Source organism: Molothrus aeneus, chromosome 10, assembly GCF_037042795.1.
Source record: "Molothrus aeneus isolate 106 chromosome 10, BPBGC_Maene_1.0, whole genome shotgun sequence".
Taxonomy (NCBI): Eukaryota; Metazoa; Chordata; class Aves; order Passeriformes; family Icteridae; genus Molothrus; species Molothrus aeneus.
Genome location: NC_089655.1, coordinates 6,144,591 through 6,171,565, shown reverse-complemented (window position 1 = coordinate 6,171,565; position 26,975 = coordinate 6,144,591). Strand labels below are relative to the sequence as shown.

Sequence of the window (26,975 nt, the reverse complement as noted above, 5' to 3'; positions counted from 1 at the left end):
CTGCAGCATTTCTCTGAAGTCTCTAAACTATTGGAGTGAATGAGAATTCTTGTAAGGGCTTCCAGATTTTAAAGGGGCTGTGGAAACTCATTTTTTGAGGGAACAGGTTCACTGGAGAGAATAAATGGATTAGTAGGGGCTTTCTGGCAAAGACATTTTCCACAGTATAGTTGGTTTGAGTGGCTTGGGCCAAAACCAGTTAAAGGACTTGTGGGTGGAACTGGGAGCAATGGATAAGGCATTTGGTGAGAAGTCATGGCCTGGCAGAGTGGGAGGTTACCTCAGGAGGAGGCTGAAGGATGGTGCTGCTCAGGTGAATATGATGAGGGGAGGAGAGGGCAGAAGTCAGGCTCAGAAACACCTCCAGGGGAATGTTCTCTGCATCCAAATCCTGTGAGATCAGAGATGAGAATAAAACTGCTGAAGTCAGGATACCTTAGGATCAAGATTCTTGCCTTCAAGATGTTCTTGGCTCCAAACATGTGCAAACAGAGCACAGCAAAAGAAGCTGGAGCTCCCTGGGGAGTTTGAGGGAGTGTTTGCATGGCTGTGCTGTAGCTGGACATTGCTCCTCACCCCTCCTTCAGCTGGTTCCTGCTCCCACCCCTCCCTGCTGTCCTGCACTGGGGTTGTTGTTGTTGTTGCAGGTTCACAGGAGCGCCAGGACAAACTCCGAGACATGGGAGTGGTGGATATTCTACATAAACTGAGTCAGTCCTCAGATCCCAATCTGTGTGACAAGTGAGTATGAAGATAATGCAGGATCACCACAGCTGTTAATCTCAATCAAATAATTTTTAATTAATCAAGCCCAACAGTAACTTTGCACACACCTGTGCTGTTACCTGTGTTAGTATCCACACAGATCATCTGGCTGCTTCCCAAACACGTGTAAAACCAAAACAGTTACTGACAATTTCTGGGGTTTTATGTTAACCTTTTGCAATTATCCCACCTACAGTTAGCAACAGCCCACATTTATTGTACAAAGGAGAAAATCTGATCTTTGAAAGATGTCACACACAGACAACACAACTCAAAACTGTGCAGTTGTTTTTAAAATACATTAAATTTGGTATTCTTGGTTTTATGAAAGATGTTCTAGTGTTTTTAGACATCTTTGTAGTAAAGTTAGGGCTTCTCATCTTAAAATCTATACCAGAGTATTAGCCCTGAAAATGGTCATCAGGAACATTTTGATATCCCACTGCTGCCACACCAGCATCCCCCTGAGCTGTTATGGCTTTTATGGCTTGTGATCACAGCAGGAAGCTGGGAAGAAACAAATAAATAATCTTCTTCTGTGTTGATGAGTTGTATCAGGTCCTGGAAAAGTCTGTTAAGGTCATGATAGCAGGTTGGGAGCTGTGGGGGACAAAGCAAGAGCAAAGTGTCTCACTTCAGGTGGGAGGAAACTCAGAATTAGCCCACATGATGATGGAATTGTAACCCCAGACTGGTGGGAGGTGTTTTTGCTTTAACAAAAATGTTGTGCAATATTAGATTACATAAATTGCATTATTAGACTGGCTCCTTCCTCCCACTCACCTCACTGTATGCTTTTGGTGGGACCAGTATTCCTACAGGATTCCTGACAGGACCAATGTGCCTCTAGTATATTCTGAGTTGACACTCCTTGATTTCTCAGGTCAAAGACCTGCTTTTCATGGTACACCTGTATTACAGAAAGCAATTGCTCTTCAGTTCCTGCTCTTGTCGGATTTTGGAAGGCCCACCATGCTGGGAGTGCCTCTGTGCTGGGATCCAGTGTCCTTGGCTGGATCAGGTTATCCTTGGATGCCAGGGGGATTCTTTAACAGTTACAACCCCCACAGAGCACTTCTGCACCACGGGCCAGATCCTTCCAAAGTGTGGGAGCCTTTTCCTCAGCCATCCTCCCTCCCTCTCTGCTGGCACATTCTGGGCCTGCCCGTGAAGCTGCTGCTGAAGCCAGATTCCTGTAATTAATGGGTTGTTCTTTCTTGCAGGGCGAAGACAGCACTCCAGCAGTACCTTGCATGATCAAAGACTAACTGAATCTATGGACACCCCTCATGTCTACTTAAGGAATAGCAGGAGATACTCCTGACTCCTTATATTTGCACAAGTCACCTTGGGCTGCATTTTTCTCAGGTGCAGGGAGCTGCTTTGCAGAAACAGTTTGAATGATCAGGTCTCCAGTGCACTTGAGAATTTTCTTGAGGTAGTTTCTTTACTCAGAGGACTCGGGGTGGGGGGGGTTGTTTTGGTTTTTTGGGGTTTTTTTTCCTGAGCTACCTGGACTCTCAGATAGAACAATCAGTCATCATTTTCCTTTTGGGCCTCCAATTCTCTGCTTTTGCTGCAGCCTTGTGTGGGTGCGTGGGTGCTCGAGTGCGTGTGTGTGCTGGGCTGAGTGTGTGGGTGTGAGACCTCACTTTTGGTTTTCCTTTTTTTTTGTGTGAAAATCTTTTTCTACAGGTTTTCAAGGGTTAACCATTGTTTGCTGTACGAATACTTCAATGAATTATATACCGTTTGAATGAAATGTTATTTAAAAAAAAAAACCAAACTGTTGTATCCCATAAAGTTTATTTTGAATTTTGAAGAGATGAATGTTTTTAAGTAAAATATATGCATTTCTGAACTTCAGCTTAACTTACATTATACTTTGTTTTTAAAGAGAAAAATAGAGGGAGACAATAGACTCCAAATTCCAAGCAGCACATTCTGTACTGACAAGGTCCAAGAGTTCTTTGCCACAATACAAAGTCACCTGGTATCCATGACATGCTCAAATCCATGGAATGGGCCAGCTGCATTGGTTTGGGTTTCTTTACATTTTTAGAAAACAAGCTCATACTTCAGGGTTAGCATGACTGATGCTTTTCAGAAAGGAGCAGGTGGCTGCAAGATCAGCAGGAATAAGCACTTGCTTTGCCAGCCAGGAACTTGCTCAGCTAATTGCTGAAGGATTGGCTTATTCATGGTCAGAAGGATTTGCTGATCACTGATATCAGTGGAGCAAAGTGTGTTGCAGAAGTTACACCTTCCAGAGACTAGAAGGAGCTGGCAAGCAGGATTAATGGATTGCTTTTGTTTTGCATCCTTTATCTTCACAAATAGTTAAGTGACTTCCAAATTATTTCCACAAATGATCAACTGGGTGCATTAAGTTGGGGAAGGGATGGAAAAACTGTGGGTTCTGTCTTGTTTTATACTCAGTAATGTTGCTCCAGATTTTCTGTATATATGCAGCTATACACACATGCATGGATTTAGATTGCTGGATAATTGGTGGGGTGTGACTGCATCCAGAAGCCTGGACTGTCCAGATGTTCCTGAAATGGTGCCTGCAAGTGAGCAGGTGGAAACACAAGTGCAAGTGAAGGGGACTGTGTGAGGTCAGGCTGGAATGGCAGAGCCCTCAGGCAGTTCAGGGCTCTGACTCTGCCCAGGTCTCCTTTCTGGTTTCAGTTTAGACCATAGTTCATAGTCAGACTCTCCAGACACTGTATTTACATAGCACTAACAGGCACTAGAGTTTGCAGCCAATGTCTTAAACCAAATCCTTCTTCTCTTACACTGAGCTTCAGGAAGGCTGCAGCAAGAAGAGAAGTCTGTAACTTTGCTAACCAATTTTGATAATTATCTAAATCTTTTATTTCTAATCAGAAGGTCAAATTGTGATGACAGCCTTACTTTTTTTCCAAGGTAACTCTTTGTGTCAGAAAATATGACCACAGTTTGGCCTGGAATTTGAATGTGCTGTATATCAGATAACTGTTATCACTTGGTTGCAAAGGAGAATATCTGCATTTCATGTAACTTCTTCCACTCTCAAAGACAAATAAAAGTGAGCACCTGACACTTTCCCCCCTGGCATTGCAGTAAGTGACTGGCAGTTTTTAATGTCCTTCTGCACATGTTTCATGATGGACTTTGGGGGTTGAACAAAAGGGAAAGTAAAAATATGCGAGAACTTGTTAAATCTCAGTACCTCAGAAGCAAAGTCTTGTTTATAAAATTCAATCCAAATATATTTTTGCTTGAACTGAGAAAAAAGCTCTGAGGCAGTTATTGTAAATGCCAAACTGTCCAGTGGGCATCTCCCTGCTCCATTTGCACTCCTGCCTGTGTTTAGGAGCTCGAGTTCTTATGTATCTCTTCTCATCCTTCCCCAACTCACATTTCTAAAAGCAAATGTGAGTTTGATCCTATAGAACTTTGGTGCCTACAGGTGTTCAGAAAAAAGGTGAGTAAAAGTATATCTCTGTACAGTTTTTGAGGTGGTTTCCTAAGATTCTGCCAGAAAAACTAAAAACCAATGCTCAGACAATCTTGTTGCTGCATGAGAACAGTTGACGTTTTCCACAGGTATAGAGAGGACAAACTGTTGGATGAGAACATTTTTACATTCAGTTAAAATTTGTGAATAATTTTTGATGTTGCTATAGGTATGTACAAAAAGAAGAATACTGTAAATAAAAAGAACTTTACCAGAACATCTAGATTTTTTCTCAGCTTCCTGAAGAAATATGAGCTTTCTATGTCAGCTTCTCTACAGACTGAGAATCAGTGGGGCAGACTTTCCTGGTCACCCAGAGCTTTCCCAACTTAATGAGGTAGCAGCAGCTTGTGAATTCCAGGATTGCTTACAGAACCAAAGCAAAGTTTGTCTGGACATCATACGAATCACCAGGATTTCTGCTGTTCTTGGGCCATTTCTCTGCTGAAAAGCCATTCTGACGGATGTTGATAAGTATGTCCTCTCTTTATACATGGGTCTAGTGATGGGAGTCCTCCTTTCAGAGGTTACACATTGCCACAGACTGAAGTTGAGCAGGGCATTTGGGACACCAGCTGTCAGACAATGGTACCCTTGGCTCTCCCCACCACTTTCATTCCATATTTGGACTGTCTTTCTCACACAGAAAATCAAATAAAACATCTCGTGGCTATTGTTCCAGTTACAGATTTGCATTGTGGCAGTGAAAGAAGCCAAGTAACCTGTGTAAAGCAGCTTGTATCAGGATATTCTAAAGGCAAACATCTCACACTTTTTAAAATTTATTTTTACAGACTTTACCTATTGCTGTGGATGCTGTGCCTCCACAAAACTGCTGAAGCAGTGACACAGCAAGCAGAGGAATAATTGAGGTGCCTGAGATTAGGTTCTTGAAGAGTAGAAAATGGCTTTAAAAGGGCTTTCTTTGGTAATCCTGAAATGTGAGCACAAGAGCCATCAGTTTGCAAGTGGTGGTCAAAATCATCAGGGCTTTTCTGCAGACTGATTGCCACCAAAAGAGACATTCTAGGGGCCTTGATGCACCAAAACCTGAATCCTCAGCCAGGAGGATGGTGAGCAGCTGGAGGACCAGGCCAGCAGGCATTGTGTGCTGTGTGACAAGAAGCAGCTCCAAGATGTGCCCCTGCAGCCCAGTGTGCCCAGGTGTGGGAAGGGATGGGGTAAGAGCAGCAGCCCTGCCTAAACAGCATCACCAGGGGTGCTGAGCACCAGCACTGCTCTCACTGCAGAGAGGAAAAGAAAACCACAGACCTCCACAACCTGAGCTTGTTTGGAGGGGTCACCCTTGCTCAGTGCTGCGAGCTCACAGCTGGATCCACACCTTGCTTTGAGCCCCCAGCTTAGGAGAGAGGTGGGAAGACTGGAGTGGAGGGTGAGTGTTGGGCTGGGGGTGCTGGGCAGGCGAGGCAGGCACAGGAGGCAGAAAGGCTCCACCTGCAGCTGCTGCTCCAGGAGTGCCAGGGGAGATGGAGCTACAGGCAGCACCGGCCACGGGGGAGGGAGGGAGGGAGTGGGCTGGGCTGGGCTGGGCTGACGCTCCCCTGGCACTGCCAGCGCTGCCATGGCAGCCTTGGGGTCCTGCCAGCTGCTGCACAAGGCCCTGGAAGGGAGCTGCAGTTCAGGCCCTGCAGCAGCACCTCAGCTCTTGAGGGAGGTGTGAGCAAAGGTGAGTCCAGGTTTGGGGCACTGCAGCTCTGCTGTCGGGGCTGTGCCTGGGCTGGAGCAGCAGAGCCTGGTACAAACCTCTCTCTGTGGTGCAGGTTGGCCAGTACTTGGATCCAGGTTGGTTAGAAGCCATCAAAGCGCTTTGTGCTTAGGACAGCTGCTCAAAGAACCCTGTTCTGCAGAAGGATGGCTGCAAAGAAAAAGGAGGTAGTGCTGCAGGTCAGTAGTAGCCAGGCCTTTAGCAGACCTTGTAAACTCTCAGTAAGTGCAAAGGATGGAGTTCAGTCTTGGGGTATCTCAGATTCTGCTGGCAAAGCTCCACTGTGAGGTCCCTGTGGGGAAGAGGCGTCCCTGGAGGCATGTGGGACATGTGGGAGGACCTTGCAGGTCACATGTGTCCCCAGTCAGGGCTGTGGGGTGCAGAGGGAGCTGCTGCAGGTTGTGGTTGGGGCCGTTGGGGCCTAGCACAGGTTTGGCTGCTGTCAGAGACCAAAATTCCTCTGTTTTGTAAGTTAATAGCTCAGAGGACATTTAGGAGTTTGTGTGGGGTTGGCACATGTCCTGGATGGCAAGAATTACTGGACATTTCTGACCAGGTCATGTATTCAGACAGATTGCTGTAAAGGTAGAAAAGCTAGAAGGTACAAGAAAGACTCAAAGGCTGAACAATCTATTTTCACAGTGATGCGTAAAGGAATTTTTCCTGTTTATACTGTACAGGTGACCTAGTGATGCTTTATAACTACTTCATGGGGAGAAGGGGGTTTTAAGAGCAGTTCACAACACAAAAACATTGAAAACCAAGAATGGGTTCTGCAGATCTGCTTCAAATTTTGAGAGCAGTTCAGTCTTCACAAGAGAGAAGTAATGAAAGCTATTATGGGCTCTATGACCTTGTTTCTTCCCTGTTTACACTGGGAAATGTGAACATGTGTAACCAGGAAAGAGGGGCATTGTATGAAGGTAGGAGTAGTTTCTGTTGCTACTTGTCCAGATGTGTTCCTGTGGGATGGGGAACTTGACATCAACTAGACTGTGCCCCATTGGCAGTGAAGGGAAATCCAGGTCTACCATCTGCCCAGCTGGGATTTTTTACATCTGCAGATGAAAGCTGAACCTGTGTAGGACATGAGGGGATGTCCTGGAAGGGATATGCTTTTGTTAGAGAAAAGCCAAGTCCAAGCAGCCTCAGGATATCCAAATTAGCAAAGCACCTTGAAGAGTGCCAGCATTTGAACTTATGGCCAAATTCATTATCACAAAATACTGTGATAAATCATTTACACCCATTAGCATTCTGTGGAACACTCTGAGGATGGTCCCAGCACCAGGAATAAATAATTAAATGTTGTAGTTCTGCAGGTGTTCTGTGAGAAAACGAAGCTTGGGGTCATGTGCTGAACAGGCAAATAAACAGAGATGTCTGAACAGCTCCCTGTTCCCTGAGTGAGACAAGGCCCTGGAGAAACTGCCCTCTGTGACCCCCAGTGACACAGCTCTGAACACCTGGGAGAGGGCATTTCATTTGCACTGGAGTTTCCACTCTTGCAATTCTTGGCTGTGAGGTTTTAGCAGCCCTTCAATGCCCATTTGTGTTAATTATTTTGAAATAGCTGGCCTTGGTGCAAGTTACTTCTTCCACTGCAGTCTCAGTGTAGCTGGGGTTGATGATACCCACTGAGGAAGGAATCAGGAATCTTCATTGTTCAGGATGAACAAAACCAGATCTTGTATTTCTCCAGAAGCCTTTTTTATTTTAATTTGCTGTGTTTTTCTAAGTACATCCTGAAGGGCAAGTCCTGGAAGATGGGGAAAATGTGAAGGATTATATCCTTTCTAATAACATTATTGGGAGTGTGGGATAATAGAGTGGGTGGTGCTGTGTGTGGAATGGTCTAGGGCATCCTTGACAGGGTCAATCCCAAGCAAGCTGATCTAATGCTGAGTTTTGTGCAGGAGATTAGATGAAGGACTCCACAGGCCCTTCCCAGCCTAGAACTTTGTGTTCTCTGCTCACTGTGCTTTGGAAGTCTTTAGGTAACAGCAGGGAATTCAGGTAAGGACATGCTGGGTTCAGACCACCCTCTAATGCCCAGACATCATGGAAATTGTGTATTTGCTAGTTTAGTTTATCAAGGCTGAAACATCTCAAATAGTAGAGTTTGTGTGCAGGCAAGGTGAGAAACTGCTGCTGGAGAATCAGGCAGTTCATAACCCCTGTGAGGACTAGGCCTGAACGAGGTGTGGTTCAACTGGAACTCTGGGCAGGCAGATGGAGACCCTGACAGAGGCTGGGGTTTGGGATCCCAGTTTGGGGCCCCCTGCCAACCCCCAACCGAGTCTGGGACCCCCAAGCAGCCACTGTTCCAGTAGTGCCACTAAACAGGGGAGGACTTGCCCTTGGCTGGATGCTGCTGCCCTTTCCCTCTGCCTTTTCTTGGACCTTGTGAGACATCCTGAGAGAAACACAGTCAGAGGAGTTTCCTGAGTGCCCAGGTAATGCCTCTTCAGGCAGCTGTGTCCCTCTGGAGTGGTTTGTCAATATGTTTGCAGCAACTGGGTAGTCCCTGATGAATTACTGTGGCTTTTACTGTGTTTTTCAATCTTCCACACAGATTAACATTACTAGCCAGGAGCTTTGGGAAGAAGTGCTGTGTCTCAAAGGACTCATTGGTAAGGGTTTGGTCAGCACACTGAATTGCTCTTGTTCTGTGTTGAGAGGATGCCAGGACTGTTAAAAATTACTGGTGTTAAGGATGTTTAACCAGTCTCTCCATGCCCCTTACCCCAAATGGAAGAAAAAAAATATTCTAACCAAGTTGAGACCAGCAGGAGGCTGTGGGACATTCATTTATGTAGGACAGTCATCCTGCAATCCAAGCAGTGCTGGTCCAGTCTCCACTGCTTGGAACAGGACTGTCCCCAGCACAAGGAACAGTCCTGGCTCCCAAGGTTCTTGGGAAAACCTCATGTGCTCTACCTCTGCAGCAGTTTTCCCTGGGAAATCTGCTATCTCCAAGGTCACAGCCATGTCCATGTTTCTACTTAAGACTCCTCCACATTATTCTTGGCTTGTTATTTTGTAATGTAATTCTGTCCTCTGATGCAGCATTTCAAACCTTGCGAGGGTTTCCAGTTCAGAGCTGAATCCAGCCCTTCTAGCACGTGGTCTATTGGTCTGTGTCTAACCTGACCCATTTGTGCCTCCTTCTGACCCATTTTCCTGCTTGCAGTTGTTGATGTGTTTCAAGCCTGGTGTGGCCCATGCAAACCAGTAGTGAATTTGTTCCAAAAAATCAAGAATGAAGTTGGCAGTAATCTCCTGCATTTTGCTGTGGTAAGATCTCACTTGGCACTGCTTGAAAATACCCAGTCCTCTGAAATCAGCTGAGGTCCAAGGGCTGAAATCACTTCCTTTTCCAATATTTAGCCCAAACCATAGCAGTGCAGGAGTTGCAGCTGCTGGGAGTGAACTTGCCACATACAGAATCTTGGGTATATCTATAAGAATTCATATAATTAAGGATTTTCAGGCTTCAACTGCTCTATGCTTTCTAGATTTTCTACGTAAGCCAGTTACATTAGACAGAGCTATTAACACATTGCCTCTGATGTACAGGGAGAGGCTGAAGGAGCTGGATTTGGTCACCCTGGAGAGGAAAAGGGACAGATATCCAGTGGGGGAGGATGGAGAAGGCAGAGACTGATGTCTGTCAGGGAAACACAGCAACAGGACATGAGATAATGGGATAAGCTGCAGCAGGGAAAGGTCCAAGTAAATAGAAAAGTATTCAGGTGGGTGTGTATTAGAAAAGTATTCAGGTGGGAGTGTAGGACACTGGGACAAGTTCCCAGAGTGCTGTGCAGAGCTGATTCTTGGAAAAGCTCAAAACTGACACAACCTCCTGTATCACTGAGAGCAGCCCTGGCCTGGGCAGGTTCTGGGGCTGGAGCCCTTCACAAGTCCCTCCTTGCCTCAGCCATGGTGACTCTGTGTTCTGGTGCCTCTCCTGGCTGGTGGCAGCTTGGACTGAGGACAGAGCTGAGGACAGTGAGGTTTCTCATAGCTCACCTCCTGTCTCTGCTGCCTCTGCAGCTCCTCCTGGCACTTCTCAGCCTCATGGGCAGGAGCCCTGAATTCACTGTTCAGGCTTTTTCTCTGGGACTCACCCAGGCAAGCTGCTGGGAATAGATATCCCTGTCCCACAGGAGTGCTGCTCCAGCTCCTGCAGGTGACATCTGCCTGCTTCTCAGGCTCTGGAAGTGAGCTGTGAGCTGGCTGTGCCCCTGCTTCCTACCAGTGTCATTTTGTCCCCTAAGTCTGGGGCCCAGAGGTGTTTTCCTGTGTGGGGGGTGAGTACCAGCCAGCTGAGAGTGTCTGAGTCCAGGCACTTGTGTGTGCATCCCTCTGGAGCAGAAAAGCTTTTCTAGAAACACCTATTTTATTTTATATTCCTTTTAGGCTGAAGTTGATTCCATTGATGCTCTGGAAAAATACAGAGGACAATGTGAGCCTGTCTTTCTCTTTTATACAGTGAGTGAAAATATTTTCCCAGTGGTGGAGTAGCAATAAATATGATGTGCTGGTGGGAACAACAGTCCTTTGGGGAGGATGTTTTATTTCTTTAACGTAATACGGAACAACTTTATTTGCTCTGTATCTGCTGGTAATCAAATGCTGTGCAGATAAGAATATACAGCCACTGTGCTGCCCTGTGGAGCCTTCAGGTTCAGCCTGCTGCTTCTGCAGGAGCTCACTGCTCTCACAAGCTGCATTGCTTCCTCCTGAGATTGATGAGGAGGCACAAAGCATGTTGTTCCAAAGTTTCCCTCTTGCTGTGGAGCAGAGCAGCTCTGAGGGGAGGAGGGCCTGGTACATATAGTGTGGGTGATGTGCTGCTGTGGGGAATTCCAGAGCCCAGAGAACACAACCTGAGCACTTGCTGACTGATTTGCTTTCCACACCTTCCAGGGAGGAGAATTAGTGGCTGTTGTAAGAGGAGCAGATGCACCATTGCTGCAGAAGACCATCCTGAAACAGCTGGCAGGGGAAAGGAAGGGATTCCATGGAGGAGAGCCTGTGGTGGTAATGGGTCACTGAAGCTTCAGACACCTGTAGATGTGCACTGGCTTTGTGTGTGTGGTCTGAAGTAATGACATTTCTCAGGAGCAAAAGTGTCTCACCTCTGTGTGACCTGCTGCTCCTAAGGCATCTCTAAAGCCTGCAGCTCAGCTCTCTGCTGATGTTGCTGGCCTGCTCCTGGGAATGCTCTTCCCCCAGTTCTTGCTGTGCAGTGACTGAGAGCTCAGCAGGTGACTCTGGAGAGGCAGCTCCTGCTGTCCCTGTGAGCTGGCCTGGCCCAGGACAGCAGGAGGGCTGGGCTGCTCCTGCTCAGGGGGAGCTGGGATGTGGGGCCCTGCCTGGCACAGGGTCACCTGGAAGGGAGGTGTGGGGTGTTCCTGTCCCATCCACGTGCTCTTGCTGCTAGGTGCCAGACAGAGCCTTCTCCAGAGAGCAGGGAAGCACAGCTCCCCTTCAGGAGGAACAGTGGGGAGGACTAACAGGTAAGGCAAGGCACGGGTATAGGATGTTCTCTGGGCCTTGAGTTGGAACCTTTAAAAGCTGGAACCCCCAGCAGGGATCCAGCTGCTGCTGGGACACCAGAGGGGCCATTCCTCCACCTGGGCACATGGGGAGATGTTGTATTGCACATCGGATCTTACAGGGAGAGTCACCTTGAAACATACCCATAGTTTGGGTGTCTGGCATTGTGAAACTGGGGGTATTTATCTTTCCAATGTGTTTTATCTTATATTTGCCCCCCCTGCCCTTAGAGGGCCCTTGGAGACCCCACATAGCTTTCTGTTTCCAGGTGGTTTTTAAAAGAAAACACAAGTGCTTGGGCTCCAAATCTGCTTATACCATCTCCTGCCTTGTCTAAAATTGGCCGTCAATTCCCAAAGGCTTTTGCATCTTCTCCTAAAAGGGACATTTTTTTTCTGGAACAATACTGCATCCTGGCCCTGTGCACACCAAATCTTAGGCTCCAGAATATGGGGAATCGAAGCAAAACGCTCCTGGCTTTAGCTGAAGCACCATGGGATGAAAGGGCGTGAAGGATGTTGGTCTCTGCCTCTCCTTTCTGCGCCTATTGTTAATTTCGTTCATTTTCTTCCCTCGGAGGCTGACGCACCCATCGGGTCCGGGATGACAAGCACAGCCGTGGAGCAGATGCGAGCTCTTTCAATAAATACAAGGTTTTCCCGCAGCAGCAGCACCGGTTCCGTGTCCTTGGTGTCCCTCTGTGTCCCCCCGGTCCCCGCCTGCGGCGCGCGGCCCCTTTAAGGCTGGGCGGGGGCGGCCGCGCTGCGGCTGCGTGGGGAGGCGGCTCGGGTCGCGGGTTCGAGTCCCGCCGGAGCCGGCCCGGCCATGGCCGCAGCCCTGGAGCCAGCGGAGGCCGAGCCGTGCCCGGAGCCGCCCGTGCACCGGCTGAGCGTGGCGGAGCTCGACCGTGAGCTGGACTCTCGCAGCGAGCTGGTGCGTCCCGAAGCGCTGCGGAGGCGGCACGGCCGGGCCGCGGGGGCTGTGCCTGCCCGGGCGCTCCCCCCAGGGCCGGGGGTGCGCTGAGGGAGGGTCCGAGGGTCCCTGAGGCACCGCGGGGACGGTCGGAGCCCTCACACAGCCCGGGAGGGAGGGAGGGAGAGCCGGCGGCTCCCCTCAGACTCCTGCGAGGGCGGGCCGGGCCTCTCAGGCACCCGGGAGGGAGGGAGGCTCGGCGGGGTGGGTCCCAGGCTCATCTGTGCCAGTTCCTGTATGGTGACACTGTCATTTACTGTAAATTTCGCGTGCTTCACTGTATATAGGAAAAAAAACCAACAAGCCCCGAAGTTCTGTATGGCGGGTGCCTCATGTAGCAGGTACACTGTCAGTCAACTAATTTCACTCTTGCTGCAAAGCTCTTTATAATGCAATAGCGCGTTTATTCTCAAAACATCAGAAGTGTTCTATGACTGTTTCTGGAAATAAGTCTCACACAGCCTCCAAGAAGGAAATATTATCCTCACTCAGCCAGGTGAAGCTGTGTGTGAGCCTGCCCGGAGCTCTCCTCCTTTCCCGCAGAGGCGTGTGTGCATAGCTGCTTTTATGTGGCTTTAATTACTGTTTGGAAGGCGGAGTAGGCAACCTAAACTCAGGCTGTGGTTTCTGATGTACAGATTGACGACAAAGAATTCGACATTCCTCAAGTTGATACCCCTCCAACGCTGGAGAGCATCCTAAATGAGGTGAGTGAACCATCGGACAGGGGAGTCAGGTGGGGCAGCTCATGCTCCTTTTCCTCTATTCTTACTGCTTACTGTGTTTTTCCTGGAAAACAAAATTGTAGAGTTTCATGGTTTCCTGATGCTGATAGCTAGCAGGTGCATACTCAGTGGAGTAATTGCTCTGCTGTGTGTGATATGGAATTTTGGTGGTTTTTTTTTTAAATATCCACAGCTGCAGCATAAAAGGTTTTCATCAAGTCCAAGAGCATTCATCTGTAGATCTGGAGAGTCACCTGAAGTCTAGACAGCCTATTAAAGATCAGGGTCACCAAACAGCTGTTTCTAGTTAAAAGTAATTGCAGCTTATTCAGAGTAGTTCTGAAGCTGTGGGAGGAGATAAGAGCTTTAGTCTTCACAGCTTCGTTTGTGTTATTCCTTTCACATATAAGGTGTCCCAAACAGAGACAGGTTAGAAACAAGAGGAGTAATAGGGGTAGCTATGTCCTTTTTCCACTGGTGCCCTGAGTAGTGGAAGTGTAGTGAATTTGTATCATCTCAAACTGTAAGGATAGGCAGTGTCATCCATGTCAGAAGAGTAGATTTCAAGTCTTAAACTTGAGAGGTAATAATGAAGAAAATACAGATCAATGCAGACAAAGTCTTACTGCAATATGTCAGTAAACAGAGGATGGGAATGACTGGCAAAACATTTTCTGAAATGGATTTTAGCAGAGGACAATCTGTCTGAGCCAAAAAGACAAACAGCTGCAGTTTAGAAAGAGCTGCTTAATGAGCACAGGGCTGCCAGGTTTAAGTGAAATGAGGGGCAGCTGCTCTGCTCCCTGCTTGTTTGCCATCAGCTGGGGCTGATTTGTGTTTGCTCCCTCTGGCTTTGTGCTGAGAGACCAACAGGAGCTGCACTGCTTTTAGAACACATCAGGGAGAGGGGCTTTTTGAAAAACTATAATAAAAAATTCCAGGCTAAGGCTGAAAGGAGAGAGAGATTGCAAACAGAAGAGCTGAGAAAAGAGCAAAATCAACTCTCGCGTAGCTGGAGGGACTTCTGGGCTCTAAGTGCCACTTGGTGAAGTGCTGGAGCAGATGATAATAATTCTAGACCTTCTCTTGGCAATTTGGGGACTTGGAAATAGCTCTGTTAAAGGTCAAAGTTAAAGTTTTGATGGAGTACAAAATATTTGGGGAATAAAGGTTAGCTGCCTTGTTCTCCAGCCCACTGTGGTGATTTTTGTGACTTCTGGAAACCTTCCACAGAATCAGCCCAGTAAAGTAGTAAATAGTTCTGGGTTTTAAATCTGAGGCTTTCCTGTGCCCTCCTTCTCCATTTCCCTGCTGAACTGATGCTGTTTGCTAGTGTTTCAGTTCTGCTGTTGTGCATGTTGAACATTTAGCAAGCTGTGGTGATTCTCGCCCTCCAGACTGATGATGAAGAGGAGTCTTTCATTTTGGAGGATCCCTTTCTCTTGAACCTTGATAACACAGATGCACACTCCTATGACACCTCTTCTGTGGCCAGCTCTGACAGTGGGGATAGGACACACCTGAAAAGGTACTGCAGCCTCATGCCCTGGGAGGTCAAACTATTTGTGAAGGGGTTCTGCTTACATCTGTTAGAAACAAACAGATGGGATTGTTTTCCTTTTCTCACAAGACACTGTTATTCCTCCAGGGTCACTTAGGCAAAGATGGGATTTTTGGGTGCTGGCCTGTTTGAGCAATAACAGCATTTTATGGGAGATGAATTAGTTAAATTTCTCCAAATTTTAATGAAATCTTTAAAACACTGAATCATGATGACTCTAAAGAAAATGTTTCCAAAGGGTGTCTGACCTAGTCTGCAGGCAGCTGGTGGTTATTTGTAAAAGGCAACTGCTGTCACTTCTGTGAGTGGACTGCTAATATTGACATCTAATATGTGATAATTAATATGCTGATGTGTGTCGTTAATGACTCAAATGATGGCCTGAGCCACTCCCATGGCTGCCTTGTGTGCCATGAGCAGTTGCACAGGATATAAACACTCTGAAGTCTGATGGTTTATGTTGACATAGGGTGGTGTACAGACTCTCTGTCCCTTCTTTTTTCAAATAAGATTATTTGAGAGAAATGTTACCTGAAGTGTCTTAAACTTCTTCCAGCAGAGAGTATGCAGAAAAACCTGGAGGTGTTCTGTCACCTTTGGGTAAGGCTGGTTGCCATGGTTAGGGGTTCTTAGTCAGAATACCAGCTACCAACAGCATGTTTGATGAACCTCTGTGGGAACTGCTTGGTTGTGCACCTCTGGAGAGAGAAGAACACAATGGTTCCCTGCTAGTTTTGGGAATTTGGCTCTCTGGTGGTGTGAGCTTGGCAACAAAATTGCAGCTTTGCTGGGGAATTTCCCTGTCCTGCCTTTTAGAGTTTACCAGAGCTGTTTTGAAATAACTGATCCTGCACTAGTTAAAGACATTTTCTCCATAAACAGAAGCACTTCAGCTTTCATATAAAGTGAGCTGTGTATTAATTGGAGGCTGTTCTTTACCATACACCCAGTTTTCCTATGGGTCTGTATTCTCCTAATGAGCCTTTTCCAGTTGTGCATTTTTCCATAGTTACTCACCTTTATGGGCTTAAACTTCCTCATTCACTGAAAGAGCTGAAGTGTTCTTTCAGGATGTATTAGTGAATTCTAAGGCTCGCAGACATGTGCTTGAAACTGACCATTTATTTGGGGAAGTCAGTTTTTTTGCTCCAGGAGATGAGTTAAAACCAAGCTGTGTGCAGGCACAGCAGGGCTTTGCTGATTATCTCATGTCTTACCTCATTCTGTGGCCCCAAGGAGAAGAATGGAAATTGCATGAGTTACAGGTGTATGCAGAATTTACCTGCTGGCTTGGCTGTGGGTTAGGCAAAGTTCCAAGCTTTTATTCTGCTCTAATGCTTTTTGTTTGTTCCTTAATTCCTTAGGAAGAAAAAACTCCCAGATTCTCTCTCACTCCATGGATCAGTGATCCGGCTCTCACTCCTGAAAGGAATTTCTGCCCAAATAGTGTCTGCAGCAGTAAGTGTCATCTTCTGGGCACCTCCACTAAGAAAAATTTCAAACTCTTTTAGGGTGTGTGTGAGATCTCCTGTCTGGCCCTACTATTAATTCTGTGTAACACCATGTTAGGGGCATCCACTACTCACCTGTAGTCTCTAGGCAGCAGTGAATCAGGGCTTTGCTGACTTGCTGCAGCAGTGATGTGGTGGGTCACTTTTAGCACTGATTTGTGTTGCTAGATGTCATGAAACTTGGTGGGAAATGTTCATATAACATGAAAGTGTGCTTGAAGGTGCTGGAACTGGGTTTGCTCAATGTCTGCAACAGGCACATGGCTCTTTGAGAAGAGCACAGTAAGTTTCACGTGGAATTACAGGATATTCTACTTCCTCTCTATTTCTGGATGTTTCTAGCCACTGGTTCCCTCAGCTGTCTGCCCTGGTGGGGCCATTGAAATGCAGCTGGTGTTGATTTTTTTGTGTGTTGTAGTTCTTATTATTAGACATGCATGATGTTGTGTCTCTCACTCATGGGTTCTCCTGTTCCCCCAGGACAAAGTGGATGCTGGCTTGCCCACTGCAATTGTAAGTACTCTCACAATTGTCAAGGATTGTATATTTAGTTTTCATGCCAGTTTGTTAAAGCAGTATTTAAGAAACTGATACATGCATCTTCCTTGACTTTTCAAGTGTGAAGAGCAGCATGAAAACTCCCTGGGGGCAGAGTCCAGCCTTCCTTCACTGTCCCTCTGCTGAGTGAGCCCCACACTCTCCCTTTTTTATACCTTCACCAGGGCTTCTTAGCTGAGCACTTGTCTCCATCTGTAGAGCACATTGAATTTCCCTAATTGTTTCTTCTTTGCAAGTTACTGCTTTGACAATTTTTTATAGAAACTTTACTGGAGTACTCCAAGTGATGGGCTCAAAATCTCTGTCTCTGTCTGAAGCATTAACTAAAAGGCTGTCTGAAGGATACTTTTGCTTAGCAATTTGCATCAAAATTTTTGAAGTCAAGCATGCTAATCATATCTAAATATGTCAGAAGTGAAACTGCCTGTAGTAGAATGAGAAGAGAAACGTCTTAATGAGATGAAATGCAGTCAATATTTGTTTTGCCCTTGTGAAGCGAGTTTTAATGTTTTACAAAGGAACTAAAGGTGTGCTCAGTCCCTTTGACTGTAGTAAGAGCAGCCCATAAGAAAATATGTTTGTTTTTTTTTTAAAGAAAAGGAAAAAGTTGTTACTTCTAAGACAAAAGACTGCAGAGTGAAGTTAGAAACCTGCTCTAACTGATATGGACATAGAACAAAAACCTGTACTTACACATCCAGACATTAAGGCATTTGAATTTTTTTCATCTGACTTAGACTTGTTAGGAACTAAAAGGTAGAACAAGATGAATACATCTGCAGCATTATGTGATTTCTAGTAAGTTTTATTTCATTGAGTGCAGGTTGGCAAGTGCAGTAGGATCTTTGAGGATATGTTTAATAGGATTTGTTTAATTCCCCATGGAAAGGAGTTGGAGTCTCTGGCTTGCTGTGCACTGGCTTCAGGGGACCAGCACTGGCCAGGGTTTTAGAAGAGTTCAGATGTGGAAGTGGCAGCTGATTTAGGATAAAATCCCACGTATTTATACTCAGCAACTACACCAAAAGAGTGAGACTGACTTTAAAAGATGAAATTTTGCTGTGGGTACCACTCTGAGCATTTGAATTTCAAACAGCAGAGGAACAAGCAGCCCTCTGACCTTCAGATAATCTGTGTGATGGTTGTTCAGGTGTAGTACCTATCTGTCTTCATGCAGGAATTGTGCTTCTCAGTTATAAATTGAAAAAGTTACAACTTTTGAAATCTTCCCCTTTTGGCAAACTTGGCTTGATAAGTGGTGGATTTATGAAAGATGTTTCTTCTACTTTCAATCTTCCTGTGTGACTCTTTCAGGCAGCATCAAATCTGATAGCAGTGGGGACTTCCCATGGGTTAGCACTGATATTTGGTAAGTTAAAAATAAAGTTTGGAGTTTTTTTGCATTTTAATAATCTTAAAAAAATGCAAGCACAAGCCAAAAACCACCAGCCTGATTTATAACTGCAGGCTGGGTTTCTTCTAGGATGTTGTTTGTGCTAAATATGTTTTTCTTTCAGTAAAGAAATGAAGCACAAGTAATATTTGTCATCCTTACTTATGTTTCTTGTCCATTGTTGGGGTTTGGCACTTTGATCTTGAGAAATTTAACCACGTGGGAATTGTCTAAAGAACCTTTTCTATGTTTGAATAGAAAATATTCTGTTTTCATGTGGAAGAGCCCACAACCTGTATACAGCCATTATCAGTAATAGCCTCCTGCCCTGTGTCTGAATAGGTGTCAGCTTTGTGGAAGTTGTGTTCCCTGGGAGCTGGGGCTTTTGACCCCAGCTGCCTGCAGACCTGGGTGTCTCCTTCCCTGCCCTTCCCCTGCACCTGGCAGGCCCCTCTGGTCCCTGCATTCTGTCATTCTGTTCTTCCACTTATCACCAGACTCTCTTACAAGGTTTTCTGAGCTTGTGCCTCTGTTTGCCCAGCTGGGCCAGAACAGCTCTGGAACTGTTCCCAGTCACATTCAGGTTTTGTGCCCTTTGTCTGTGCAGCACCCAATTCTTATCCAGTTTAGAAATGTCAGTGTATTTATTGATGCTGGGGACAGGTACCACGGAGATGGGAAAGACTGTGACAGTGCAAGACTCACCTTCCTGGGTATTTAGGCATTAAACTGTTTGATGCTATTTGCCTAATCCAGTATTGAAACAATTCTGCTCCCTGAAGGGAAGGTGGATTGAAGAGAGCCTCAGAGCCCTCCCAGAGGTGCTAGGTAAGGGGCAGTGGACCTGCACTGAGGGGAGCTCTGATAAAGATGTTCATTCTGAGGGGGTTGAAGCATGAGATAAGAGTTGAGACAGGTTGTGCAGTCTCTTTGCTTGGGATTATTCAAAGTTCAGCAAGGCCCTGACTGGCTGGTCTCTTTGGCCTTGCTTGGAGCAGCAGGGCTGGGCCACAGACCTCCATGCACAGCTCCCTTACAGCTGAAGTTACTCCATGAGTCTGTGCTGTAATTTAAAAGTGATGAGGAATGGAAGTAGTGTCCAGTTTTGTTTCAGGATGCTTCCTGGTCACTTATTCTCTGCTGAATTCCTTCAGTTCTGTAACTAAAACTTGGGCATTGATCCCAGTGCTCTCAGATCTATCTAAAGAGAGAGAAAACAGGGCAGGATAGGGCTCTAGAAGGCATTGTTGTGTGCAAAGGCTTGGATTTATTCTGAAATTTAAACCAAGACTAAATTTCTGTGGACTAGCCAATATCTCTACTTTTTTTTTTACAAGATGTGTAAATTAGGGTCAGACTTACTCCCTGAAGGTTTGTAAGGTGTGTGCAGGGTTTATGCTGTACAGTGGGAACATAACATCCTTTTTTACATGCAAAATTGTGGATCCATTTCCTGGTTGAACAAATTTCTCAGAATTGTTGTCACTAACACATTTTTAAACTTTATTTTTTCTTTCATATATTTGATTTCAGCTAATTTGTCTCTTCTCCCAAGTCCACCTGTACTCATGGTTTGTCTGCTCTGTCCTTATTATAGAAGACTTGGGAAACTTTCATTCTGCTTTTTGAATGCTTCTGTTGACTCCTGAAACATTATCACAGAGCAGTTCTCAGGCTGCACATGTCATATTGAAAAGCAGAGTTTCCTTCTGGGTTAGTGTTGGATGAGATGCCAGGTCTGACATCCTGGAAGTGTTGCAGAAGAGAGGGTGGGAAGGGATGTCTGGAGGACTGGAGACACTCCTCTGGTACCTGGGTGAAAATAGTTTTACCAGTTATGTTACAGTGAACTTCCAGTTTTATTTCCTCTCACATTTCTATTTTTTGGTCTTCAATGCAATGAAATTCAAATTTATAAACTCACTTTTTCAACTGCCTGGTTTTAGAACACTAACCTTCACAGCATCATTTCTTGAATAAATCAGAAGGGGGAGCATTACCCAGAGCAAACACTCAGCAAAATCTGAAGTTTGTGTCTTTGGAGATTGTCACATATGTGCTGTTCATTGCTTCACTCCTTCCTCTTACACTGATTTCTGGCTTTTTCTCTCCTCTTTTGGCCCTTTCTGTGTGGATTGAAAGGCAAAGGTACAGTACCACTGCTGTGTGCATGTCCCTGCATGCCCAGGCCCTGTGCTGCCCAGGTTGCATGTTGTCTGTGCCAGGATTTCAGGGGCAGCTCAGCAGTGCAGCAGCCACTCAGTGGATGATGCTGCTGGGAATTGCTCAGTGGGTGCATGTGCACTGCACACCCCCAAATTCTCCAGGCAGGGACAGTAGAGGAGCAGGTAAACATGATTTTTGTAATGTCCTAGGGCAGCAGGTCCATAGCTGTTTGTGAAGGTGTTGTTTCAGGGCAGGACAAGGCTCTTCCATGAGATCAGCATCTTCTCACAGCATTTCTGGGCACTGTCCCTAATAAAATTAGTAGTTGTCAGTAATTCTGCAGAAAACCAAGCAAGCATTTCAAACTCAGGAAAATCAGGGCATAAGGAGAAGATCTTGATGAAAACCTGGTGATCTGAGCAGTATCAGCTTCTGCAGTGCTGTGCTCTTTTGTTAGGTTTGGAAAATGACTTCTTAACATCCACAAACTTGTCTTCTTTCTCTATGTGCAGAATTGTATTTAAACTCTATCTCATTTTGACCTCAGACTCTGAGAGCAACACAGTTACTGCTGGAAAATTTTCAGATGAAGAATTGCCTTATCTAAATTGAAAAATTTTTTGACAGTTGATAGCCACCTTTGTTTCAAGCATTTGGCAAAAGTTTTTTATTTTTAATCCTTAATGTGCCTTACTTGCAAGCTGATAATACAAGTCTGGAAAACCATCAATCAGCTTTTATAACCTTTTGCTTTTGTCTATTTTTATTACTTTGCCAGACTATTAGTAGAAGCTCACTGATTTTCTGATCTTGATTTGCCTTGGAAGCAATTTCATTCATATTATAGTTGAGTTTTTTTTAAAAAATCTTGTCTAATGGTTCTTATTGTGTGTCATCCTTTGACTGTCTGGAAACAAGAAAAGGTACTGGATTGGTCATACAAATCACTTAGTTTTGGGATACAATAGAGGCCTTGTTTGTTTTGAATTGACATTGCAGTGAGGGAAAAAGAAAACGGCTCTTGAAAGTTCCTGTGGGGATACATATAAAGATGTAAAACCTTTTCAGAGAAAGCTGTGGAGGATTCTCCTTTTTCATGCCTGAGAGGAAACAGGTTATTGATTGAGTCACTGACAGGCTTAGGCTGAAGTGGAAGGTACTTCCAGGAATGAAGAAGTCATTCATCTTTAATATAAGGAGCTGCAGTATTCCCCTATTTTCAAACTAATTTTTATGGTTAGCAAGTGGTATTTTTGTAAATGAACTGCATTTCCAGGCCTCTGGAACAGGCATTATTTCCTTGGATCTTGACACCATTTGAAGAATATCTCTGTCTGAAACTTGTTTTCCAGCTGTAGCTCTGTTTTCTCTGAACTTCCGTGGAAATCTTTCATAATTCATCTCCTTTTCCCTTGACCTGTTCTGATCCATGCTGTGAACATTCTTGTCACAGTGATGTCAAGGTGTGTCCCTAGTAGTTTGGCCAAGAATGTTTTCTCCTCACTCTGAGCAGTGCTTTAGAGTAATCCAGGAGTTGAGCTGTTCTTGCTGGTCTTTATTTCTGAACTCCACTCCTGCCTCTTCATACAGATGGGATTTGAAAGGTGTCTCCCATTCTCATCTGTCTGAGCAGACTGATAAATGCTTTACTTTGGGCAAGTAATGTAGGATACATCCATGCTCTGTTTCACATTCCCAGCAGTGCTGCAGCTTGGAGAACCATGTCCCATGCCCTGGGCACATTTTCCAGGGCATTTCTGGTGCTCAGCTCTGCTTCCTGGATCCAATCCTTTCCCTCCCTTGCTCTTGGTGAATCCTGCACACGATGTTATTGTGGTGCTTCTGATGTATTTCATATCCCTGTAGTCTTCATTCCAATAGTTCTCACAAAGCATCTTTTCTCACTCCCTCGCTCAAAAGCAGGACAAAAGCAGAGATGGGTGGAAGAAGCAGCTCCAGGACACTTTCTTAGCTTTTGAGAGCAGTGCACCAAAGACAGGCAGAGGGTTCTTGTCTAAACTCATGAAGAGCAGCATCTTGTAAAGCACTTGTGAGTCTTCCATGGTGGGAGCCTCCAGGAACTTGGCACAAACAGAGGTGCCCATGGTTTGTGGTGTGCAGGAGTGGACAGGGCATGGCCCTGCAGCAGTGCAGTCCCTGTGGAGGCTCTGCAAGCCGTGGCACCTCCTTTGCAGCAGCCTGTGGCTCAGGGAGGGAGTTCCTTTCTAGAGTAAGAGCTGTGTGCACCAGAACTCATTGGGTGTTTCAGCTGTGCAGCTTGGAGACAAAAGTGCCTTTTCCTTCCAGCCTTTCACCTTTAGCAACAAAACCAAGGAGTAAAATTACATAATAAGAATAAAGCTATGACATAAAATTGCACTTACCAGAAGCCTCTGTTGGGGTTTTGTAGTTGATGTTCAAAGGCAGAAATACAAGGCTCAGAAGGTAGAATTAATTTTGTTGTCTTCCTTGCTACAACTTAAGCACTGTTGCAGAATAGTGAAAGGAAAGCTAGATATTGATTTGATTTTTCTAGTAGTTTCTTTTTCAGTATGTAACACCTCTGCATTTCCATATTTCCTGTCCAAAAAATAATTTTTGTATTTCCCTGCAAGACAATGTCCCACTCTTTTTGTTCTAACATGAGCTCTCATCTTCTAAACCCCCTTTTAAAAGAACTTAACTGTAAGTCTGTGAATTGTAATGTACCCCAGGTGAATTGTATGTGTGAGTTATTTCATGATGTTAATTTTAACCATTGCTCTTCCTTTACCTTTTACCGATTGTTCTGCTCCAGATCAGAACCAGGCTCTCCGGCTGTGTCTGGGCAGCACCGCAGTTGGGGCCCAGTACGGGGCCATCTCTGCTCTCAGCATCAACAATGACTGCTCCAGGCTGCTCTGTGGCTTTGCAAAAGGACAGGTAATTCCCAAAGGATGAGCTGCTCCAGTGCTCTGTCCTGAGAGGTTCCCTGGAGGTGCCAACAGCTCCAAGCCAAGCCCCCTCAGTCTGTAGCTGTTGTTGGCTGTTCAGTGCTCAGAAGCTGCACATACAGTGTGATGTGCCCAGAGCTTTTTGGGGCAGCCAATTCCTGCTGAATCAGGTTTCTGTGGAGGAAGTGACTAATGCAAAATATAGCAAAGGGTTAATTTAATTGTGACATAATTCCTGTTAAACTGAAATGTGCAAGGGCTCACTGGGACAAGCAGTTTAGTCTTTCTAGGTCACTCTCTGAGGTCTGTGCATGGTAATTAAACATGTTTTTTACTGTGGTGATGACTTGAAATTCTTGAAACTCATATTTAACCCCAAAATGAATTTTTGCTAATACCTTACTTGTGTGACATGAGTAGCATAGCTTTTGAAGGGAAAAGGGTTGAGTCTGTTGTAGTTTTATGCCCTTTCTCAGAACCAAAGGAGAGAAAGCAATTCCTAAACAAAAGTAACAAGACTAAACCAAAATAGATAGACATCACCTTGGTGACATTTAGAGGGGTACAAGGAAGGCTTTTTCTTTTTGCATTCATTTCCCTTTGCTTTCACCTTCATAGTAGATAAAACACACCTCTCTGCCTGTGGTAGGATAAATGACAGCTTGCTGCAGGCCATGTGGAAATACTTAATCCATGCAGGACAGCAGCCAGTTTTAAATGATGCTTAGACAAAACATTTTGGAAGAACAGCTCTGAAACATAGGTTCTAGAAGCATTGATACGTGATTTATAGGATCAATAAAGTACTGTTTCCCTTAAAAAAGTTTTATTCAGATTGTAATCTCAGCTCTTCCAGGCAGTTATGCAGTGTGCAGTTTGGGGCTTCCTGCTTCTTAGCTGAGAAATTGCTTGAATTTAATATTAAGTACCAGCCAAGGTGTATTTTCCTACCTGCCTTGTCATGCTGAGCAAGCTCAGGAGGAGAGGCAGAACAAGGTTCATGGCAGCCATGGAGATGCTTGAGTTTTGCTCAGGGGTGTTAGCACAGGTTTTTCACCTGTTCACTGGTTCTGTGAGAGAGAAATGCATTTGACTTGTTGGGTGGTAACAAAGTTATCTTACACTCTGTAATGTTCTTATCAGGCAGATAGCTGTGAGCTGAGGGAGATTGGGCAAGTGGGGAGAACTGGCCAAAAGGAGATGATGCAGAGTTGAGATAACACATGGTGTCAGCTCTAAGCAGACAAGTGAAGTGCTTGGAGAAACAGGGCAGGAACAGATTTCAGGTCACTTTTTTTGATATGAAACCCCTACTAACGCAGGGTGACGATGTCAGTATAGGAATTTGCTGCTGTACTGTAATGCACGAGGTGATGGAGAGAACCCCTTGACAGTGAGTGTGTACTGAGCACAGTCTGCTTGCAGATCACCATGTGGGACCTGGCCAGTGGCAAGCTGCTGAGATCAATAACAGATGCCCACCCTCCAGGAACAGCCATTTTGCACATCAAGGTAATAAACACTGAATGTACTGCTTTTATCCCAGTTTTGTTCAGTCAGATGTGGGGACTTTCCTTGTGCAGTACTTTTAGATTTAACATGAGAGCAGCTGCCTATGGCAGTAGTGTCCAGAGATGAGAAAAATGAGCAGAAATTCTGTTTTAAAATGAAACTGTGTATACTGACATAAGAGTTTTGACTGTGAGTTGTACTGTAGCAAACAACAGTTGTCTGTTATAACTCCTCTCTCCAGTGCCAAAATGTATGAAGAATTAGTTGTTAGAACACATTTCTCTAAAACTGCAGTGTTTTGACCTGAATACATGACTTGCCAACTTTCAACTTAAAAGAATATGAACTGTAGAAAGTAGCTTCTGTAAGCAGTTTTTCATCTAGCTTGTTGGGAATGTTTTGGGTTGAAAGAGAAATCATCTATGACTTGTTCAGCACAGTGTTATTGTCATACACAGAAAATCATATCTGAGTTTGTGCCTGGCTTTGTTTTACATAGCCTCAGATGCTTGTGGGCTTATTCTGGATTCTGGATATAAACACTTCCAGAAGTGTCCCCAGTGGAGACTGTGATCTTTTGTCTGAATTACTTGGTATTTTTAGAAGTTCTGGATGTTTCTGATTTGGGTGTGTCTGTATCTGCAGCTCATCCACCAGCTCTGGCACCAACCCATGGGCTTGAGGCTGAGAGCCCGTCTAGGGACAGCTCAGGCTTTGGTGTGCTGCAGTTCTGAGCTGCAGCATAAAGTAGTGGTGCTTTGGAACCAAAATCTGGCAACAGGGCTTGCTAGGGAAGTGAAGGTGAAACACAAACCTTGCTTTTCTTGCATGTCATAAAAAAACCCCAGTAATTGTCTGAACTTGGTATGTTAAAGATGTCTTTCTGTAGGTGCACTGCTTTCTGTAGGTACTCTGTGTGTTGTTAGTACTGCCATAGCATGTGTTTTGATATCCATTTGTTGTAGTTTATTTCTTAGGGCCATTTTAATCTTGTTTTCTGCTCAGTTTACAGATGATCCAACACTTGCAATTTGCAATGACAGCGGAGGCTCCGTGTTTGAACTGTCATTTAAGTAAGGCAATAACTCTCCCCAAAGAAAGTACAAGAAACAATTCTGGGTCATGGTTTCTAAAACATAAGGAGAAAAAAACCCATTGAAACCAATAAAGTTACTGCCTGAATGTTGAAGATGTAATTTAGGGCTGCAGTGTAATTTCTCAGCTGAAGCAAGATGCTGTGTGGCAGTGCAATAGCCAAAGAATAGCCTTAGTTGTTAAGGTGTCGCTGTATTGTCCAGAATTTGACACTCCTTGTGGGCTCTTGGTGGCTGTCATAAAAATGCTGCCTCTTGTATCTTGGCTCATTAGTGAGAGCTGTCCTGCAGTAGCTGCTTGTTTTACTCTTGGCCTCTTCAAGAGGAGGAAGGACTAGGAGGAAGGATTGACAGTTAATCTGATAAAGTCCAGGAATTTCCCAAACCTTATTCTCAGATAAGATCTTGAATTCTTGTCTGTATCTGAGCAGCTGTATGGGATTGCCTCCAGTTTCATGTCAGAAGCGATCTCTGGAGCTCTGTAAGGGACTTTTTAGAAGCAGTGTTTATGAAGGATCACTCCTGAGATTGCTGGGCTGCCACCAAGCTGATCTTTGCTCTTTGCAGGAGGGTAATGGGAGTGAGGACGTGCGAGTCTCGGTGTCTCTTCAGTGGCTCCAAGGGGGAAGTTTGCTGTATTGAGCCATTACATGCAAAGGTTGATTTGAGAGACCATCCTATCACCCAGTATTCACTGCTGGCTATGGCCTCCCTCACCAAGGTAACTTGCTGCTTGTGGGAGGCTTGATGTGAGAGATCACAGAGGAGAAGTTCTCTGCTGTGTACTCAAACATTTTATTTTGCCTTCTTGCTTTCCTTGAAGATCCTGGTTATTGGCCTGAAGCCATCTTTGAAAGTGTGGATGACCTTTCCCTACGGCCGTGTGAGTAATAAAGCCAAACAGGTGCTTTTTGGGTTATGTACAAACATTTTCTTGGACAGAAGGAGATGAGATCAGGAACAGGTGTTTGATACCACTGCCTTCCACAGCA

At 45.2% G+C, this 26,975-nt stretch overlaps 3 protein-coding genes across 7 annotated transcripts in view; all 3 read left to right on the top strand.

Annotated features, from left to right (window-relative positions):
- Positions 1-4,484, top strand: part of ARMC8 (armadillo repeat containing 8) — a 62,920-nt gene extending 58,436 nt beyond the window's left edge. For all 4 annotated transcript variants that reach the window (XM_066556691.1, XM_066556690.1, XM_066556689.1 and 1 more), the window contains 2 exons: positions 648-741; positions 1,989-4,484. In XM_066556691.1, coding sequence (XP_066412788.1) covers positions 648-741; positions 1,989-2,022 — 128 coding nt within the window. In that variant the 3' untranslated portion in view covers positions 2,023-4,484. The remainder of the gene's footprint in view (positions 1-647; positions 742-1,988) is intronic.
- A 1,367-nt stretch (positions 4,485-5,851) lies between these two features.
- Positions 5,852-12,225, top strand: NME9 (NME/NM23 family member 9). Of its 2 annotated transcripts, none has more exons than XM_066556923.1 (8): positions 5,852-5,954; positions 6,049-6,172; positions 8,569-8,626; positions 9,187-9,290; positions 10,416-10,487; positions 10,926-11,036; positions 11,443-11,518; positions 12,138-12,225. In XM_066556923.1, the coding sequence occupies exons 2-8, from the start codon at positions 6,140-6,142 to the stop codon at positions 12,140-12,142; spliced, it is 459 nt and encodes a 152-aa protein (XP_066413020.1). In that variant the 5' UTR covers positions 5,852-5,954; positions 6,049-6,139; the 3' UTR covers positions 12,143-12,225. The 2 variants fall into 2 exon arrangements, with proteins under 2 accessions (XP_066413020.1, XP_066413019.1); XM_066556922.1 differs by having other exon boundaries at positions 10,926-11,039.
- Positions 12,226-12,370: 145 nt separating this feature from the next.
- Positions 12,371-26,975, top strand: part of VPS8 (VPS8 subunit of CORVET complex) — a 64,095-nt gene continuing 49,490 nt past the window's right edge. The window contains exons 1-11 of the mRNA XM_066556642.1: positions 12,371-12,491; positions 13,169-13,237; positions 14,653-14,783; positions 16,181-16,274; positions 16,808-16,840; positions 18,200-18,254; positions 23,242-23,366; positions 24,803-24,889; positions 25,895-25,962; positions 26,551-26,704; positions 26,807-26,866. Coding sequence (XP_066412739.1) covers positions 12,384-12,491; positions 13,169-13,237; positions 14,653-14,783; positions 16,181-16,274; positions 16,808-16,840; positions 18,200-18,254; positions 23,242-23,366; positions 24,803-24,889; positions 25,895-25,962; positions 26,551-26,704; positions 26,807-26,866 — 984 coding nt within the window. The 5' untranslated portion in view covers positions 12,371-12,383. The remainder of the gene's footprint in view (positions 12,492-13,168; positions 13,238-14,652; positions 14,784-16,180; positions 16,275-16,807; positions 16,841-18,199; positions 18,255-23,241; positions 23,367-24,802; positions 24,890-25,894; positions 25,963-26,550; positions 26,705-26,806; positions 26,867-26,975) is intronic.